Genomic DNA, 21,191 nt, shown 5'->3' with positions numbered 1-21,191 from the left:
TTTTATTCTTTAGATAAATGGCATTATTTGAATGGGTTTTATGTCCCTCATCATGACCTTATATTTTAGTTTTAGTGCCTGGCAAATAGAGTAGCCTGCAAGCATATGTAAATCGGGGCTTTTTTTTTTTTTTTTTTAAAGATTTCTGTCTGCGTCAGCAAAGATTGTTTCCATGCTGACATCACTGATTGCTGACAATTTTAGGCACCTAGGCATGTTTCTAAATTGGATTGCATTTTAAACATTCTCAGGCTCTAACTCACACACAAAAACACACGCAAACACAAAAGCATGGGTTGCAGACACGCTACATTGAACATCATTACAGGGCAGCAGCAGCAGATCTTTGACGTAAAAGATTCTGGTTAAAAAAGGATTAAGATGACAGTAGTGGCAAAACGCGAAAAGAAAATGCTTTTATGTTTTCACATGCACACATTTTATTCATACATCTACAAATAATCTCATGTGTCATTAGATAACCTTTTTTAGGTCTTCTTTTCCATTGCAAAAATCTATTTTATGTCTGAAATGGTTAAAGTCTATCCATTTGTTTTGCCTAGTGGTTCAAAACAATAAGCCTCTTTGTACCAGAGTGCTTTGGAAATCTGGGATTTATAATAGAGGGAAAAGAGGCAGAGCGTTGAACCCCAACAGCAAAATTGAGACGTAGCGGGAAATAAGATCAGTAGAGCTTAGACAAACCTGTCACACAGTAAAAGGCCAATGAATAAAAATTGTTTTTTACGAAAGCATCTGGTGATTCTTGGAAACCACCAATTGTTGCCAAGGAGAAAAAGTTAAATGCTGTGGACGTTAATAACAGTAGACCTGACTGACGTCACAGTCAAAGCCACACCTCCCGCTTTGGGGACAAATACCGCCTTATTTCACACAGTGCCAGTCAGTCAAAATTAGCTTCAGTCATTGGGTGTTTTTCTAATGATTTACAAGATGCTGAAAAGATTTTATGACCCAGACGGGGGAAAAAAAAATCCAGATGACTGTTTTTTTTTTTGTTTTTTTTTAACACCAACAAAACAGAGCTTTGTAGAAGACTGCTGAGCCTGGCTTCTAGCAGTATAGACACATACCGCCTCAGGCAACAGTTGAACTCTACTTCACTGCAGACTTGTGTGTACAACACACTTTCTAACAGGTCACACAGAGTTAATATTTCACTGATTGTTTATGTGAATTCCAAGCTACCGGCTCTACCTGGAAGTTGAGATATAACCGGTTTCTGTAGCTGTCCAGTGTTATCTGAGATAGGGCTGGCCAATATGGAGAAAATCAAATATCACAATATTTTTGATAAATATTGTGTGTGTATATGTATATGTATATATATATATATATATATATGAATATGACAAATACCTCTATCGATACCACAACGATATAGTAGTGTTGACTATTGGTGCTTTCACAAAATATTTACACAATGAGATATTTGATAAATAATCATCAGTAATGTGGATATAATGACTAAGTGGGTAAAGGCAAATAATAGAACAGTTACAACAGTCTGGTAAGTTCAGAAAATGACATCACTTTACTGTAATGCAGCCTGTAAAACCAGGAGAGACAACACTTGTGTCATATTACGATATCCAAAATCTAAGACGATATCTAGTCTCATATCACGATATCGATATAATGTCGATATATTGCCCACCTCCAATCTGAGACTCCATCACTAAAGGCAGCTGTGTACAAAGATGGAGTTAAATGCCTATGTCATCTCTTCTGTTAGTTAGCCCCTTAACAGAATCACAGTTGAACTACAAATCAGCACTGAACGGTGGACTGTAGTAAATCGATATTTTTGTGGAAACTTAACATTACCGGTATATTTTCGGTGTTTACATGCAGTAGTTTCCTGTTCATTTTTATAAAGGTTGTCTACTGTAAAGTAGGCCTGCACGATTCGGGGGAAAAATATGAATCACGTTTTTTTTAGCTTAGAATTGATATCACGATTCTCTGCCACGATTTCTTTGTGTAGTGTTTATTGCACACATGAACCATGACAAAACAAAACAAATTGGCAGTACCAAACATAGATTTATTTTTTGACACCTATAGCACATTGCGCATCACCACAAGCCTGAAAACATAGAGGCTTCAATGAATAAAGAAAATAAAGTACACACTGGCCATTTAAGTACAGCAGGCTACCAAAAATAGTGACATCAAACATTGAACTAAACATGGCCCTGATACAGGCTCTATCTGAACTCCTTGAACATGTCTTTACATAATTAAAACATGTCAATTGCTTTCAATAAATTGATTGAAGGAGAAAAAAAAAAAAGAGTGTGGCTGCAGGAATGTTACTGGGTTTATCAAAAGCTCTCCTACAGTATCACAGACATTATTGGTTTTTTTTGGCACACAACGCATCACTTTCAGAAGACTCCACAGTGATTTCTGACAACACTGTTGTTTCTTTATTTAGGCTCAATGCTACTTAGTACTCGTATAACTCAGCACGGATTTCAGTAATCTCTGTATGCTCTTTCCTCCAGGTTCCCAAAGCTGGAGAGAATTTCATCCAACTGTGTAAAAAAGGCTACTATGATGGGACAGTCTTCCACAGGTCCATCCGAAATTTCATGGTAAGGATTTTGACCACATTTTTACGTTTACTCACCTCAACCACACCATTGTACTTAAATGAGTTTGGCACATTCTCATATGCACAATAGCAGGCTTATGACCAATGGAAGTGCCATGTTTGGCTTTGATTGGTTGATGTTTGGACAGATAATATTAGATTTAATGGGAATACAGAGATTTGCGAACTCCAAGGGAGATGTTCTACCAGGTTCTTTGCAGATAAACAAGGTCTAATCTTAGCAATTTTGGGATTGGCTTGTGAGTTGTTGTTGTGTTTGTTTTTGTTTTTTGTGACTATGGGAGTGTCCCATTACTGAAAATGTCACGTATGTCATGCATGAATTCTTGAAACAGCCCTGGATGTTGTCAAGGCAGTGTTGTTAAATAATCATGTGTGAATTAGGACTTGAGATTATTCTGAAGTTAACATTCACCATCACAAAAAAAAAAATCTATTATCAGATCAATTTTGTTTTTCCCCTTGTATAATTTAGGCTCGTCTTTACTGTTGTGACATTTTATATGAATGTAAGTGATACACTACTAGATTTAGGTGGGTTTATTGTCCACCACATCCCTGTGGGAAAGAAATGCGAGTCACTAACTGACTCGCTTTAACCCAAAATATAAATTAATTACTCACCACTCTGCTCACTGTTTTATTTTCTTGTCTTTGTCGAAATTATAATATATTTTAGTGTTTAGTGCTTCAGAGATGAGTAAACACAGCTTTTTCTTCCAACTGAAGCATCCTAAACCAGATTGTGAATTTGAAATACAGGTCTCTGATCAGCTGCTGCTTGTTTGTGTATTTTAGATCAGCCTCTCCTGTAATTAAAGTGGCTCTGAGTGGACATCTGGTCTCAAGGGGACACTTTTTTTTTTTTTTATTCTGTCCCGTGGTTTTCAAACACAGTGGCAAGCTGCGAATTGTTTATCCATAATTACTTTGCCACTTACGCCTTTCGACTTATCCTCCACAGCTGAAGGAAGGACAAGAGGGTAGCCTCGGAGAGAATAATTTCATAGCAACAAAGCAGTTTGTTAATGGGAACAGAATCATGGCCCTCATTTTCCTTTTTTAAAGCACTTTTTCAGGACCTTGTGAGTAGGATTGTTCAACACTGATATGATGCAACTGTTGAGTCTGCCTAGGTAGTGGTACCACAGTGTAGTTGCAGTTTCTTTAAACCTGCTGTCTCCATGCAGTCAGGGAACATAAAGGCATTCATCGGCTTTGATATGACCTTATAGTGTAACAAACATGTTAAATGCATTTCTTTACTACCTCATGAAACCTTTTCATGCATGTTTTGAAGTGGTCATCGGTTACATTCCGTGTTTACGCCCATTTTTGCAGTTATTTCAGACTCAGTTTTTACTTGAAAATGTTGAATTCAATGTAATTTAGATTCTGTATACTACAAGGAATAATCCAGATAAGCTGTTCTGGCTATTTGTGCTACAAGGTAGTAAATTAGACTTAAAGCGATAGTTCAGATATGTTGAAGTGGGGTTGTATAAGGTATTAATCCATAGGCAGTATGTTACCTACAGTAGATGGCGGTCGGCACTCCCCCCCTCCAGTGAAACCACTGTACTTTTTCTATATCCTCTCTCCAATGTCAGCCTTGTCCCAGTTTAAGAGTCTGACCATTATTTTTTAAACTTTATCTTTTTGCTCTCTCCATTCGATGTTGTAGTATGTGGTCGGCCAAACAATTTCGAATCAGAAAGTGGGAGATACTACCGGCGGAAATTTGTATTTTGCCAGCCCTTTGCGCATGTTGTTAATGTGCACTGTTGCACACAAACAGTACAGGGACAATCAGCAGCACTAGTGGTCAAATCCCCCAGTGTATCTTTTAAACAAGAAGTCCAAAGAAATGCACAGAGCAGTACTCTATATATATTTAAACAATAATAGTAAAGTTGACCCTCAACAATGAACAATAGAGGCCTGTCTCCTTTGTCAGTGACTAGTAGTGCTTACAAGGAGCATGCTTTCTAAGTTGGATATGTGACAAAAGGAAATACTGTAAGGTTATTTTGAAGTCTCATTAGACCACTTTACAGAAATGAGACATTTTCCTAGTACGTAATAGGAGCAACTCTGTTAGCTGCTGACGTCATCCAAACCTAAAAAAGTTTCTTTGTGTTTCCAGATTCAAGGAGGGGACCCCACTGGCACCGGCACAGGTAACATGAGGACTGGACTTTAACCACATTTTGAATTACATAACACCCCTCTGTTGAATTATTAATAGTTCCTTTTTGGAAGCTTTGTGTAAATACCGCATGCAACTCAAGATGCAAGTCAAGAGTGTTACTAAATATACTCTATGAAGACACATAGGAATACAGACCACGCACACACACACACACACACACAGACACACACACACACACACACACACACACACACACACACACACACACACACACACACACACAGACAGACAGACAGACAGACAGACAGACAGACAGACAGAGAGATGATGTAAATGGAAGAAGGCTGAGTGTAAGTTACAAAAAAGGGATGTGGAGAACATCCAAATAAACCAGCATTTGGTGTAATGTTCCTGTTTTTAAAAGAAAGCTCAGTGTAATTGACTGCAAGGCCTCATACAGTTAATCCCCTGCCTTCATGTCATCTGTGCTGCTCTGTGAGTTTGCAGAACAGCGTGTGCTTTGTGTCTCTGGGCGTCTCTGAGCACTACGCAAAATGCGCCGTCCACCATGACAGATTTATGAAGGTGCAGTATTTCTGGCCTCTGGATAAAGATTTTCCTCATCACCTGGACCGAACAACGTGTGCACACAACTCATGAATACCTGCTTTTTAAAGATGGCTTTCTCCATAGTGTTTAACAGTCCTGTAACATGCAGTAGTTGTGCAGTTACTAGCATGTCATTTTGTGTATCGTCAAGAACAAAAACTCTACACATGCAGCTGCCATGAAGCTTTGGGCTAATGTCACCCATTTTGATGTTTTCATTCTGTATGTTTGAAACATCTTTTTCAACTTGTGCAGATCAAAGCAGAGTGACACATTTCATATTTTCTTTGATATTCTGCGTTTTGAAGAGGTAATTTGTCTGCTCACATTTAGTGATAAAGATGAAGACCAGATGTAGAAGCACTGGAGAAAAAAAGCGAGGGACGATCAATGATTTGAGCAGGGGATAGAGATGGCAAAACATCATATTGAACCTACGAAAATTGCCCAGCCATTTTGAGTGAATCCTCTCACACATGCGGGCAGACTGCTCACTGTAGCGTTACCTCTTTCCACAAGTTCAGAGCAGCCTCATTTATCTAAAACCCTTCAGAACCAGATGATTTGGATAGAGAGAAAAATGTATTAAACATCGAGTTTGAAATGAAATCCCAAGACACATTCAAAATACAAAACGAGAGGGCACATGCTCACATATTTTGAAATGCCCAAATAATGCGTTCATTATTGGAGATGCGTGACTGCTGACAGTCAGTGGGGGATATTTTAATATTCCGGCTTTCTTTCCTGTTAAACCCGGTCGAAGTTTGAGGTTGTACTGTTGGTTTTGATTCAAGGGGATTTTTAGATTAAAGCTTTAGTGCGGAACTTTTTTTTTATAATAATAAACATCCGTTACATTCATCCAAATGAGTGGATACAAAGCCAATTAAGAGTATCGGCTCCACAAAACTCTCTTTGTATTTCTCAGGATGGCCATGTTTAGAAATTGGTGTCGTCCGGCGACTTTCGCACGCAGAAAATCGAGTGAAGGTAATTACCTCTTCTGAAGAGTCCATGTTTTTTTAATCCTCCGTGTCCTCCTTGGCTACGTAGCAACTGTGTGGAGGAGTGGTGGGGGTGAAGCGCGATCACGGATGACTTGTATCATGTGGACGTACCGACAGAATTGTTGTCATTACTTAGAATTCCTCATGGGGGAGACCTAACCTACGCACTATAGCTTTAACATAAGATGGAATCCAGTTTGATTTATTGGTTAACTCTTAGGTGAGAATTAATTTCCCCCGTCATCCTCCTCTTTTCGCTCTAACTTCATTTACAATACAGTCGTACTTTTAAAATGTCGAGTTGATAAATTATGCAGAAATGTTACCAGGGGAGGTTGACAGCTGCAGAAAGCCTCTGAAGGGTTGATTGGTTGGTTTGCATTTACACTTCAGCATGAACACGCACATACAGCACATACCGTACTAATGTACACACAGTTTCATGCACTGCACACGTACACCAGCTGGCAGGACAGCGAAACACACCTCAGGCCGATAAATCCTCTCCTGCTGTCGGGAGCCAATAAGCTCCTGCAGTGCGTATTCCTGTATACTCATCATGATGATTCTTAATGATTAAGTCAGTCTGAATTAATGATTCACAGCTGAAGGCTCTCAACATGGCTCCATGTGCAAGGGCAAACAGGTCTTATGAAAATACACAGTGCCTAATTTTCTCTAATAGTGCAGTAATTTGAATACATGGTACTGGTAGAGCCAGTAATTTGTGTTGTTTTCATACAAACTAAATGCATGTTAATGGTTTTGATTATATTTTCGCAATATAAAAATCTAACGTTGTGCACTGGAGCTGAAAATTAAACACTATATGAACTCAATCGTATTAGTTTTATCCCACCAAAGTGTACTCATTTCCGTTAACATACATTAAATCCCAGATGAAGCAATTAGATGACATTGTGAACTGTCAGCGGGCTCCTGCTTAAAAGTGCACACATAATGACTTTCTGTAACGGACAAAAGGCCTTGTCCTACCAGCAACATCATCCGCATCAGTTTCTCCAAAGATGTTTGAGTTGATTTCAAGTGAGAAGTGTTTGCCCAACCAAGTTTAAAGTCGCCCGTCTTCTTAACAAGGATGTTTTTGTTCATTTCATTAAAAGTGCCCTGTGGAGGTTTCTTGTAAACAACCTCCGTTATTTTGACATCCACTTTGTTTCCCACCAAAACTCATTGTGTGGGTCCTTGAGGCCATGTTAAATAAATGTCCTTCCTTGCTGAACATTTCCAAAGCTAAGTTAATGAAACCTACATTGTTTACATCAGCTAGCAGTCTCCTTTTCCCCCATGTTTTTCCACGTTTATTGGCGAGTTAACTGTTGATCAGTGGGAAAGAAAGAAACCCTCCATTTGATAGACATGGACAATCTTTACTGTTGCATCTAGCTGACATCATCCTCTGCATCTTGTTATAGCGTATGTGTTAGTTGCCGTTTTCTTGTTGAATGGGTTGCGCGCATCACACCTTTTGCTTTACTGCCTCCCGGCAGTCAACCGGAATGTATTTCATCTCTTGTGAACCCGTGCTTCCCTGTGTTTGTGAAATTGGAACACAAGATACAAACAACAGGGACGTGCTCTTTAAAACATTAAACTGTAGTGTCACTAGTGGTCAGGAACTACACATGGTGCCTTTTTTAATAAAAACAAATGTAGTTATTTATCTAGATAATCAGATCTCTTTTTAAGACTGAGAAATTGTTTAACTTGAATACACTGTTTTTGTCCAAGAGAGAATACATGGGGAAACGCCATATATTTTTTTTAAATGTGGCAAGTGTGTCGAACTGTAAACCCTATATTGTATTGTCATTCTGAAATATGAGCTGACTGTATTGGGACACCCCAATAGACATTTTGACTTGTCGTAGCAGCACAAGTGTAACTGATACCATTACCATGGCTCTGTTCCATTTAAGTGTCCCAGTAAGACTGCATGCATAACACCAGGGCCCTGAAACAGAAGCACACCAAAATGGAACTCAGCCATCATTAATGTTATTGACTATGCTCTCCCTGCTTATGACATGTCAAAATGACTTGCGTGCAGAAGTTCTTTTAGTTTGTGCTAATATTCAAGCTTCACTGACAGAAACACATTACGTCTCTAACTGAAACTCTTAACAGCATTAAACATTTTCCTGCAAAGATGTTGCTGAAATTTAAATATATAATAATAATAATCATAATAATATAAAATTGCTCACTCTCTCTTTCTTTACCTCTTTCCTTCCCTCACTCACTTTCTTCCTTCCCAGGAGGAGAATCCTTCTGGGGAAAACCGTTCAAGGATGAGTTTCGGCCCAACTTGTCTCATGCCGGCCGGGGGATTCTCAGCATGGCAAACTCTGGTCCAAACACCAACAAATCTCAGTTGTAAGAATTTCTTTTTTTAAAGTCTAAACTTTAAAACAATTGTTCTGTACTAGAAAGTCAGTCAGCAGAGAATTATGTTTTTTTTTTTTTTTATAAAAGTCTGTCTTCCTTTGATTTATTTGTTGAGGCCCTACAGGCGAATAAGACAAGAAATAAATCATACATAATATCTGTTGGATGCCTAAAAACATGTTATGTATTATTATGGCATTAACTTATTTAGCAGGTAACATAGTCATCTTTGGTAACATTTTTAGTGTTGAAACCTCATAAGTACTAAATATTTTATTTTTACTTAGTACTATGCATACGGTAAAACTGAAACTGTTTGCTTTTTAAGCTAATTTTGTCTCCTCACTATTTAACATTTATGTGAAATAGTGTTTATTGATGATGAACAAGTTGAACCCCTCTGGGATTCTGGCATTAATGGATAATGAAGGACAATATAATGACAGTTGAATATAAAATGTCTTCATAGGAGAAGTTTAAATTGTTATATACTATAAATTAATAAACACTCTTAAACCACATTATAACATCCTATTGACAACTTACCATTTGTTGTCTGTGTTGTGTGTGTATAGTAAAACTAAAGTACTTATTTCTACAGACAGTACTGTAAAGGCAAAGCTGCTTTTTAGATTTCTTGTTTGTTTCCATTACTTTTCACATATTAATTTATTGTATTTTATGTTTTTCGCTAATGTAATGTTGTTTTTGTTCTGTTTTCTCTCAGCTTCATCACGTTCCGGTCATGCACCTACCTCGACAGGAAGCACACAATATTTGGACGGTAAACCTGTGTGTGTGTGTGTGTGTGTGTGTGTGTGTGTGTGTGTGTGTGTGTGTGTGTGTGTGTGTGTGTGTGTGTGTGTGTGTGTGTGTGTGTGTGTGTGTGTGTGTGTGTGTGTGTGTGTGTGTGTGTGTGTGTGTGTGTGTGTGTCTTGATTTTAAATTGACTCACTCCACTGGGGCTTAGTGACAGTGTTTTGTGTAATTTAGCAGATGGCTTTGAAAGGGGACAATCCTTACAGACACTTGCTTAAACTTAGTGCCATTTACACAAAGTAAGGTCAGCTCCACATGTTGTTTTTAGCTCTTTTTCTCTCTTTTTTCTTTTTTTTTTCCTCTGTATCTCTAACCCTCTAATATTATTCTTAAATACATATTTGGTTCCTTTTGGAGCTCCAGACAGTGCTCTCTCTCTCTCTCTCTCTTTCTTTCTTTCTTTCTTTCTTTCTATCTCTCTCTCTCTCTCTCTCTCTCTCTCTCTCTCTCTCTCTCTCTCTTTCTCTTTCTGTTGAGCATGATCTGAAAAGTATTTTTGGAGAAAGCACTAGCTGTTGTCTAAAAATATTCAGACTGCTTTCAGCTGACTGATTCTTAACATGGTCAACACACTTAAAAAGCTTCTGCTTTAACCTCCGCGTCCAGCTTTTATCCTTTTTCCAGATGGTATTCTTTGCACATTTAATGGGACTGGCGGTGTCAGTCCACTTCACCTGATCCATACATAATGTGGACTCTTTCACAGAGAAAAGTTTTTTTTCTGAAATCCAAATCAGTCTAGACTCTTTTTGTCTGATTGTTAAGTTGTAACAACAGCCAGGTAGTTTAAAGCTATGGTAGGCAGTTTTCTGGAAAAGGCAAAAAACCCCGCCAGAATAAGAAAATGGGTGGTGATGGCGCAGTGGATATGACACATGCCTTTGGTGTGGGAGATCTGGGTTCAATTCCCACTGCGATACATCAACCAATGTGTCCCTGAGTCCAGAGGCGTGCGGCCTCTGACATATGTAGCAACTGTAAGTCGCTTTGGATAAAAGCGTCCGCTAAATGACATGTAATGAAAATGCAGCCCTCCTCCTGCAGCTGTCCCCTCTCTGTCCCTAGCCTTTCCCACCAGAATAGCTCAGGCATTTGCATGTACTTCATAGAGTACCCTATACAAGTACGAGTCCAGCTGACTTTCCCCCCTACAATTTAAAAATAAAAGTGTACTACTTTCTCATACTTTTTCAAGTAGTGGTGAGCGTGTGCTGATTACTGTGAAAAGCTATAGAGAACAATGGGCAGCACTGTCAAGACAGACATCCCTAGCCTTCGGTTTCATCCAGCAACAATTTCCCAAATGATTGTCCTGAGAATGATTATATCACAATAGATCTTTATTGTGATTGATAGAATTACAATTACCATTATAGAGGATTATTATTCATATTGCAAACCCCTGTCCAGTTTAACACCAGAGATACAGCTGTTCTTGGTAAATGAGCTAAAAGGTAAATACCTCAGATTACAGTTTTGGTATCTGTTACATGCATTTTGTGGGAGTATTGCGGCTTTTGATCTAACTAGATCTGCAATGAAAGAATATCTCTAATAATGATCTGGAAACTGCTTGAACGTCCTATATGACATTGCAAATTGCCAGATCGTCTAGGTTAAAGTAAATATGAGCAAGAGGTTTGAGATGGGAACAAAATAAGTAGTTTAAACCAGATTTATCGAGTGATCGTTGGCACCCCGTAGATTTGTCTGATATTGCAAGGGCCGTGAGTCCTCGAGTGTGGGAGCACCTCTGTTCATCTCAACATGTGGAATGCAGAGCACACGTGGCCTGAGAAGCACCCCCTGCTAGCTATTGGCTGTACTGTTTGTGTGTCTTCTCACTCTACACATGGTAACAGGAGCAGTTGGATAAAGACCTTGCAGTTAAAAGAGCAAAGTGAGAGCAACTTCTTTAAAGTGCTCTGCAGCAGGGGAGTCGCTGACAGAGTGGCCTCTTGGCCTTCATCATTTGACAGGCCCTATATCTTCAGCGGTTGTTTTCTCTGCTTTGTTTACACCATAAGGCCAGTGTGCTAATAACAAAGACTATAAACATTTGCTTTTGGCAACAATTCTTGTTCACTGCTGAGAAATATACTGAGGTCTGCACAGATTCCCCAGGCGCTTAAGGATATACTTACTATACCATTACAGGTCGAGATGGTAGCAGGTTTGTGTAATACTCATTTCTGATTGACCAATGAAAACATTTTATTTGTCGTCTCATATTTGTTGGGTGTCTTGCCTGAGCCCTGCCAAGGTGCTCTTGACCAAGGCACTGAACCCCCAACTGCTCGGGGCACCTGTCCATCGCCAGCTGCAGCCCCCTCACTCTGACATCTCTCCATTAGTGCATGTACAGTATAGGTACTGAGCATGTGTGTGTATTTCAGGCCTGTGTGTAATGTGTGTTCTAACAACAGAGTGAAGACATTGTAATTTCCCTTGTGGGATTAAGAAAGTATTTATTATTATTATTATTATTATTATTATTATTATTATTTGACCTATATGATCTTTATGTTTTGTTGATTTCTAATCACTTCAATTTTGCAATGCAGTGGGCCAAAGGACTTACCAAATAAATGGGGGGGGGGGTCGCTCGAAGATGATCAACCTACAGAGAATTATCACCTGAATCCGCAGCTCCCCTCAGCTTTACAGAGCTTTATAGTTTCAGCTCATTGTTTGGCTGTCAGGCTGCAACTTTACTGTTTTGTTTCACTCTCACCGCTCTCATAGTGTCGTTTTCCGGCCGCAACACAACAGGCAGCTGGTTTCAGACGAAAAGCTCTAAAAACTAGGGATGCACAATATGAGTAAAATATCTAATTGCGAATATTTTGACTGATATTGCGATTTGATTTACGATACTGGAGTTAAAATGATTATTGCAAGAATCTATACCAAACAATACTTTTTTTCTTTACTCTGTAAGATATGATTTGTAGGCCGGGACGTCTCTGCAGCACCACAATACTTAATTCAGAATGGTTTGACACATATTTTGCCTTAAACAAATATTGCGCCCCCTCTGTGATTTGGATATTGCACTAGTCCATGTTGCGATTTCAATAAAACTGCGACTATTTGTGCAGCCCTGCTAAAAACCCACACTACCTGCTCAGCAGCAGACAGACACAGTTAGAAACTAGCTGGTGAACATAGTGGAGCATTTAGCAACTAAAGAGACAGATATTTCCTCTAAAAGAGAGTGGATATTATTATACAAGTACTACAATCTGTAGTGTGGCATCTAATAAACCTTCAAACTGATTTCCCTGGATTGTATTTTTGGATCGTATCTTCTCACCTGTACATGTAGCGACAGACACGCCTCAACGCAGTCTCTTGTCAGTACTATTGCTAGTCCGAACAGGAAGTAAAAGTTGAATTCCCACACCGTCCTCTACTGGTCAGCTGCAGAGTCGACTGCAGTTCAGCTGCCCTTCAAATGAGAGTGATTTGGTGTCTGTCTCAAGAGCACTTCAGCAGGATGGATGGTGTCACAGGAATTTTAACTTTGTTTCATCTTACTCCTCGAATCCACCCTACAGCCTTCATGTCATTATTGAACACATCAGTCTTTACAGGATACATGGGATATTTGTCATTTTGAATGGTAAAAATGGCTGAATTAGCCATTAGTTTATTCAACTGTTGTGTCTCGTGGTTACATTTTAATATAGAGGACTTGTCATGAAGGATTTATGTCATGGAGGATGTTTTTTTTTGTTGGCAGGATTGTTGGTGGATTTGAGGCACTCACAGCCATGGAGAACGTGGAGAGTGATCCCAAATCAGACAAACCAAAGGTAAGAATTAGTGATGTTTAAGGTCCATATGGGCTTCAACTTAATTGTATTTTACACTGAAATATACTAGTGTAGAAATATCCTTCCTTTTTTTTGGGTCAAATTACGTCTCATTTTACAATCTTGAAATGTAGCCGATACCCCTGTCCAGAGTAAATTACAGAGTGCAACTGTAGAATCAGGTTCATTAGATCACTAACACTAAAAGCAGCTGAGGAGTGCAAGACTCAGTTATAGTGCCGTGACTGCATTTTGACCCTTACATGGATCATGCAGTCTTTACAAAGCAGGAGTGTTGTCATTCTTTTAGTCTAAATTACAAATAAGCTGTAAAACATAACACATGCCGCTACAATGTTTTTTCCAAGTTTATATTGATGTCAATATCTCATTATCCTCACAAAAAAAAACTTCTCAAAAAGTTTGTCATTAAAATGAATTCATTTTAAACATGTAAGCAGGTGGTAGATATTTTAGAGCCTTTTTTTTTGCGGGGGGCATTTCCGCCTTTAATTGATCGGACAGATCAGATATGAAAGGGAGGGGGGGAGAGAGATGCAGGAAACGTCACAGGTCGGACTGGAACCATGAACCTTCTGCGTCGAGGAATAAACCTCTCCTCTCTCTCTCTCTCTCCCTCTCTCTATATATATATATATCTATATCTATATATATCATATATATATATATATATATATATATATATATATATATATACATATATATATATATATATATATATATATATATATATATATATATATATATACATATATATATATATATATATATATATATATATATATACATATATATATATATATATATATATATATATATATATATATACACATATATATATATATACACATATATATATATACACATATATATATATACACATATATATATATACACATATATACACATATATATATATATATACATATATATATATATATATATATATATATATATATATATATATATATATATATATATATATATATATATATATATATATATATATACATATACACACACACACACACACACACACACACACACACACACACACACACACAGTATGTGTGCCTGCTCTACCATCTGAGCTAACCGGCCACTAGAGACTGGTTTTTGATAGAAGAACATAATATTTACAGATCATTTGATGATGCACTAGCATAAGGACACATAATATTAAGTTTTCCGTTTGAGTGAGCCATGTGCTTTTTGGATTGTAATTTTTTCTTCTGTTTGTCTGTTTTACAGTCAGAGATCAAGCTCATAAGTGCTACTGTGTTTGTGGACCCGTACGAAGAAGCTGACGCTAAGGTTCGTACTGTATCTCTCCGTCTGTTTGCATGAACCATATTAACTTTAGGATATACCAATTTCAATCACAGGGAAGCCCTATCTGCTGAGTGTTAGATTTCTAACAATAATGAATGTGTGTACTTACAGTGCAATGCGTAGTATTGCGTAAGTATTTGAAGAGAGACACATTTTCATTGTTGTTGTTCTGCACGGCAGCACATTCAAATTTAAATAGTGTCAAACTCTGCACAAACATCATTCTGTGCATCAAGTAACATACAATAAGAACACTTTTTTTGCCTTAGAAACATTTAAATAAAAATAAATCAAAGCAACTTTATCAAATTGATACAAAACTCCTCCAATAGAAGTCCAATATTGCCTTAAAGATCGATTGATTTTCAACATTGCCCACAATAGCGTAATACAGCAAGAGATATTAAAGACATATATAGCTACCTGGGTAGAAATTGTATAGAAACATCTCAGCTGACTGTACAGAGCAAACACAACAAAAATGTTGTGTGTGTAAAACCATTATACATCAAACTCTGGAACCACATCAGATCTACTGTCAGTGTTAAAAGGTTTTTTTCTGTTGTTATAAAGATGATCATCATAGCACAGTGCAAGTGTCAGCATGGAAGTAACAATTACTGAGCATGTAGCCTGTCCTGCGGTGTGAGCGTTAGCCTGTCTTCTCTGATCTGGGATCTAGTTGTTGAGATTTATATGATTTGTGTTTTTCAGATTGCAGCAGAGCGAGAAAAGGAGCTGCATAGGGAGGAGGAGGAGAGGCAGCAGACCAGCATCGCCCGGAACAAAGCTAAGGAGGAGCAGGCGCCTCAGACCTTCAAAGCAGGCGTGGGGAAATACATCAACCCCGCAACAACGTAAGGACACACAGAGACACACACACACACGCATACTGATTTACTATTCACCAAACCACACTCTGCTTCTGCTGTAGTAGGCACACACACACAAAACACTAGAAGGATATATGTTGCACTTTCCAGGCAGAATTTGGACTAAAAAGTTAACCCGGCGTCCACATAACCATTTAATTTTTATTTTCTCATAGTCTCTGTGTAAGTGTCTTGAGGAACGGGATCGTAATGAGCGGATGATAAAACATGATGATTAAAAAGTGACACAAAACGAGCAGAAACATAGTGTGCAGAATTGCTAATTATGTAGAAGATTACCCATTTTCCTCATGGGGATAATTCGGGTTTATTGTTCAGACCATATATTGCTGAGTTCAGGTATATTGTGTTGTTTTTATGTGATATTACAACGTAATTCATTTTATTTATTTTTTATTTTTTTTATTTTATTTTTTTACGTTTACAGTGGGGTAAAAAAGTATTTAGTCAACCACCAATTGTGCAAGTTCTCCCACTTAAAAAGATGAGAGAGGCCTGTAATTTTCGTCATAGGTACACTTCAACTATGAGAGACAAAATGAGAAAAAGAAATCCAGAAAATCACATTGTAGGATTTTTTTATGAATTTATTTGCAAATTCCTCTGGAAAATAAGTATTTGGTCATCTACAAACAAGCAAGATTTCTGGCTCTCACAGACCTGTAACTTCTTCTTTAAGAGGCTCCTCTGTCCTCCACTCGTTACCTGTATTAATGGCACCTGTTTGAACTTGTTATCAATATAAAAGACACCTGTCCACAACCTCAAACAGTCACACTCCAAACTTCACTATGACCAAGACCAAAGAGCTGTCAAAGGACACCAGAAACAAAATTGTAGACCTGCACCAGGCTGGGAAGACTGAATCTGCAATAGGTAAGCAGCTTGGTGTGAAGAAATCAACTGTGGGAGAAATAATAAGAAAATGGAAGACATACAAGACCACTAATAATCTCCCTCGATCCGGGGCTCCACGCAAGATCACACCCCGTGGGGTCAAAATGATCACAAGAACGATGAGCAAAAATCTCAGAACCACACAGGGGGACCTAGTGAATGACCTGCAGAGAGCTAGGGACCAAAGTAACAAAGAGGGGAAAGAAGGAGGGGAAAGAATGCTGAGTTGCATCCATTCACCTACTGTGAAGCATGGGGGTGGAAACATCATGCTTTGGGGCTGTTTTTCTGCAAAGGGACCAGGACGGCTGATCCATGGAAAGGAAAGAATGAATGGGGCCATGTATCGTGAGATTTTGAGTGAAAACCTCCTTCCATCAGTAAGGGCATTGAAGATGAAACGTGGCTGGGTCTTTCAGCATGACAATGATCCCAAACACACCGCCCAGGCAACGGAGTAGTGGCTTCGTAAGAAGCATTTCAAGGTCCTGGAGTGGCCTAGCCAGTCTCCAGATCTCAACCCCATAGAAAATCTTTGCAGGGAGTTGAAAGTCTGTGTTGCCCAGCGACAGCCCCAAAACATCACTGCTCTAGAGGAGATCTGCATGGAGGAATGGGCCAAAATACCAGCAACAGTGTGTGAAAACCTTGTGAAGACTTACAGAAAACGTTTGACCTCTGTCATTGCCAACAAAGGGTATATAACAAAGTATTGAGATGAACTTTTGTTATTGACCAAATACTTATTTTCCACCATCATTTGCAAATAAATTCATTAAAAATCCTACAATGTGATTTTCTGGATTTCTTTTTTTCTCATTTTGTCTCTCATAGTTGAAGTGTACCTATGATGGAAATTACAGGCCTCTCTCATCTTTTTAAGTGGGAGAACTTGCACAATTGGTGGCTGACTAAATACTTTTTTGCCCCACTGTATATCTGACAACACTTGTTTTGGGCAGTGTTTGCACAATTTGCACTTGTACTTGCAGTTAACTGTTATACTGTAAATGTAAATAATCTCAGTCAAATATAAAATATGATGAAGAGAAAGAAGTAATATTGAAATTACTGTCATGCAAAATGGAGGTGCATTAACTGAACAGAAAATGTTGCACTTTGGCTAAAGTGTGCATTAGGAGATAATAAAATGCTTGTGATTTTTCTCTCTTTGATGGCATTTTATCTTCAGAACTTACCCATCGTATACTTCTCCTGTCATCACATTATGTTCACGGAGCGTGTCAGTATTAATGCTCCCAGATAACAGTCCATCCATTTTCTCCATTAATGGTCTTTTTAGGGTTTTGTCAGTGGGAAAATGCTTGTTCATTCGTGCATTTAAGATAAGATAGAACTTTATTTAGCCCTTGGGAAATTTTTGTGCAGCAGTGTTGCAGTAGAGTAAGACTCACGCAGTAAGAGTTCAAATACAAAATAAAAGCTAAAAAGATTATCAGAATGATGTAAACCAAATGTACACAGTGCCAGAAATGTAAACAGGTTAGCAGTAAGAATCAGAGATGTGTATGAGATGTGGCATTTCCCGGATGATTGGGATCAATAGAGAAATACAGGACGGAAATGACACACTTAATAATATGCACATTAATCGATAATGAATCCTGTTTATGTCTGATCAAAGGAAAAAACTGAATTGTTGAACAGTCTGTTTTGAAATAGCGTCTTTCCCTGAAGAGGAAATCTGACAGACCTGTGTACTGTATTATACAAAGGCATAATCAACATATCATTTTCAAAGAGAAAAGTTATGAGAAGGTTACAAGATCAGGAAAAAGGAAGAACAGATCAGAGAAACCCACAATCTACAAGAAACAAGAGGCACACATCTGGGATGGGGAGGGTTATGGCAAACAGCTGGCTGTGATATTATATTCTTCTCCCTCAGAAAACGTTCGGCTGCTAAAGATGAAAGCGGGCCGTCCACCAGCGGAGCAGTGCCCAAGAAGTCCAAAGGCAAGGCCAGCTTCGGAGACTTCAGCTCCTGGTAGCACCGTCACGTTCGGCATTTACCAGTCTCAATTTTTTAATTGTTTGGGTTGAGCGTGAGCAAAATTTAATTCCATTCATACATACATGTGTCTATTGTTTCTCAGCAGTGTTGGCATCTCGTGAAACGATTAAAGTTACTTTTTACAAAGAGAGCGTCGTAATCTCATTTTATACATCTTCCTTCAAAGACACAGAGGGACTCATATTCTTGTATTATTAGTTTTTCGCTTTGAATGTTAGTTTTTAGCTTAGATAATTGTCTATTTTAAACTTGGGTTTATTTTGTAACTCTTAGTCTATTTTAAAGTTTACTTTAAGGTCTATTTAGTATTGGAATCATATTGTAACAGCAAAATAGTTCAGTGTTTTTAATGACAATTGTCTTTATAAACCTGTGATAATGCTGAAAGGTCAAACTAAATTAAACACAATGTAGTAACCGTTTTGGTGCAAGGAAGCAGCAGTATAAAGATATCAGCACTTATTAAGAGGAAATGCTCTTAAACTGTGTAAAATGTATTTAATCTCATCTTCGTCATCTAAGACAGTCTAATCAATGTTTTGGCTCAAACCTTCTGATTAAACTGTCCAGGACAGTTTGATATTGATCAATGTTTGGTCCAGGATGGTATAATCAGTATATGTGAACATGATTAACTCCCCAACACTTTTCTGGTGAAGAATGACGACATGCAGCCGTTTCAGCACTGAGCCGTTCTTTACTTTGGCTCGACTCCCAAGTGTTTTTAATGGGTTTGCTTGTCACGTTTCCATAATCATTTAGCACAGTGCTCCACAGAAAGAGTTAGTTATTGTGACAAAGTGTAAGTGGCCCACACAATAAAAATGAATCTAGAGCTTGGTCACTTTACGTCCACACTGGTGGTCTGGTTATTTTAGGAAATACTCTGGTTCTTCAGTGTATGTTGCATTGGATTGTTTTGTTTTCAACAGCCATTTTTAGATTAATGGATTGCACGGGAACATTGTTCACAGTGCTCCACATGCCATGTGGAGTTTAACAAGCCCAGAGTGCCATACAAAATATAAAATGGCCACCATGGACATGAAGTACATTTTCAAAAAACACATCTCTTTTCTCTCTATAACCGAAATGTTTGCCCAGGTTTTCAGAGCAGCACATGTAAAAGCTTTCATGGTCTCTGACAGGCCCGTAATTGCATGAAGCTGCGTGTGTCTGTCATTCCTTTTAGGATCTGTGTTGCGCAGGAGAAATTGTGGTATTGGTGATGGCACCCTTGTGTCACATAACTCATAATTTATTGGATGCTTGGTTATCGCCCTAATGCTGCTCCACTCAGGCCTCATTATTTAGCTGTGGTCTTGGCAGCAGTTGCCAAGCGTTGGGCTTTTACCTGAATGAATACACCCTTGAGTGTCCTCAGTATGTCTCCCCTGCCTGAGCGAGCCAAAGCTTTGTATATACAGGAGGTGGAAAATAAATCTGTATGCTCCAAAACTCAAGTTCCAGAGCTCCACGATCCTTTTCACACATGGAGTTCTAAAACTGAGCCACGGTGTGATGGCGACGTCATTCTCAGTTGTTTCCCAACTGTCCAGTCAGCACAGCGGCATAACATGAATTCCAGCAGGCCGTAAGTCACTGATTTAACGAATAATTGAGGTCTGATGGGTGACTTGAGACTGGGGAGTGACGAGCAATCAGTGACTTTAGATAATTCTTGGACATATCACATTCACGAACATATTCACAAACCTATCTTAACTCGTGGTCCTCGGCGTATTTCCCCCCCCTAAATGTCAAGATTTTCCTACATTGAGAGTTTTTTGATTGTAACAGGAAGACAAGAAATTGCTTTGCCCTTCAGTGCAACTTGTAGTTGAGATAAGGTAACTTTGATAGGCCGGAACAGCTGTGTTTACAATAAATACACTTACGTATTATGTACACAGTTTATATATCAGATGCTTAAAATCATTGGTCCTGTTTGGATCCAGTTGTATCTCATATATAGGCCAGGTAGAGGACACAGTCTTTTTAAAGTAAAGTTATCACCCTACTTCTTCAGTACTGTAATAAAAATTGACCAGAAATCTCTCGGCGTACGTGCGTAAAATTGTAATATGAGTCTGTGCACATAATCTCTTCCCTCTTATTCTTACTTTTTATTTCCAGGCATCCTTCTGAAGTCAACCATTGAGAATAGAAATCAGCACAGATACTGTAGGGGGGAAGAGAGTGAGAGAGCGAGTGGGTGAATGTTGTGTGGAGTTACTCAGCAGTCAGCTTCTTATCTAGTGCAGCATCCTCTTTTTAGACATTCTAGGAACATCATTACTCTTTTTCAAATCGATCAGTGTTGTAGCCAAGACCACCTAAGCCGAGACCAAGTCATTACCAAGACCAGAGTGTATCGATTCCGAGACTTTGAGGGGTTGAGACCGAGTCAAGACCAAGACCAAGACCAGACCAAACAACTGAAACATACAGTATATACACAACTAGCTAATATGTATTCGCTAAATTCCTTTGGGTGAGGGGGGATGAACAGAAATGAAAACAAATTTTGGTACAAAGGCAGATTGATAACTTTA

General features: G+C 38.5%; 1 protein-coding gene across 1 annotated transcript in view; it reads left to right on the top strand.

Annotated features, from left to right (window-relative positions):
• Positions 1-18,762, top strand: part of ppil2 (peptidylprolyl isomerase (cyclophilin)-like 2) — a 32,688-nt gene extending 13,926 nt beyond the window's left edge. The window contains exons 13-20 of the mRNA XM_078251417.1: positions 2,532-2,621; positions 4,788-4,821; positions 8,692-8,809; positions 9,549-9,605; positions 13,386-13,458; positions 14,731-14,793; positions 15,526-15,668; positions 18,511-18,762. Of these exons, the coding sequence (XP_078107543.1) occupies positions 2,532-2,621; positions 4,788-4,821; positions 8,692-8,809; positions 9,549-9,605; positions 13,386-13,458; positions 14,731-14,793; positions 15,526-15,668; positions 18,511-18,613 (681 nt within the window). The 3' untranslated portion in view covers positions 18,614-18,762. The remainder of the gene's footprint in view (positions 1-2,531; positions 2,622-4,787; positions 4,822-8,691; positions 8,810-9,548; positions 9,606-13,385; positions 13,459-14,730; positions 14,794-15,525; positions 15,669-18,510) is intronic.
• The last annotated feature ends 2,429 nt before the right edge of the window (positions 18,763-21,191 follow it).

The sequence above is a fragment of the Sander vitreus genome, chromosome 5 (genome assembly GCF_031162955.1).
Source record: "Sander vitreus isolate 19-12246 chromosome 5, sanVit1, whole genome shotgun sequence".
In the NCBI taxonomy this organism is placed as follows: domain Eukaryota; kingdom Metazoa; phylum Chordata; class Actinopteri; order Perciformes; family Percidae; genus Sander; species Sander vitreus.
This window is presented reverse-complemented; position numbering and strand designations above follow the sequence as displayed.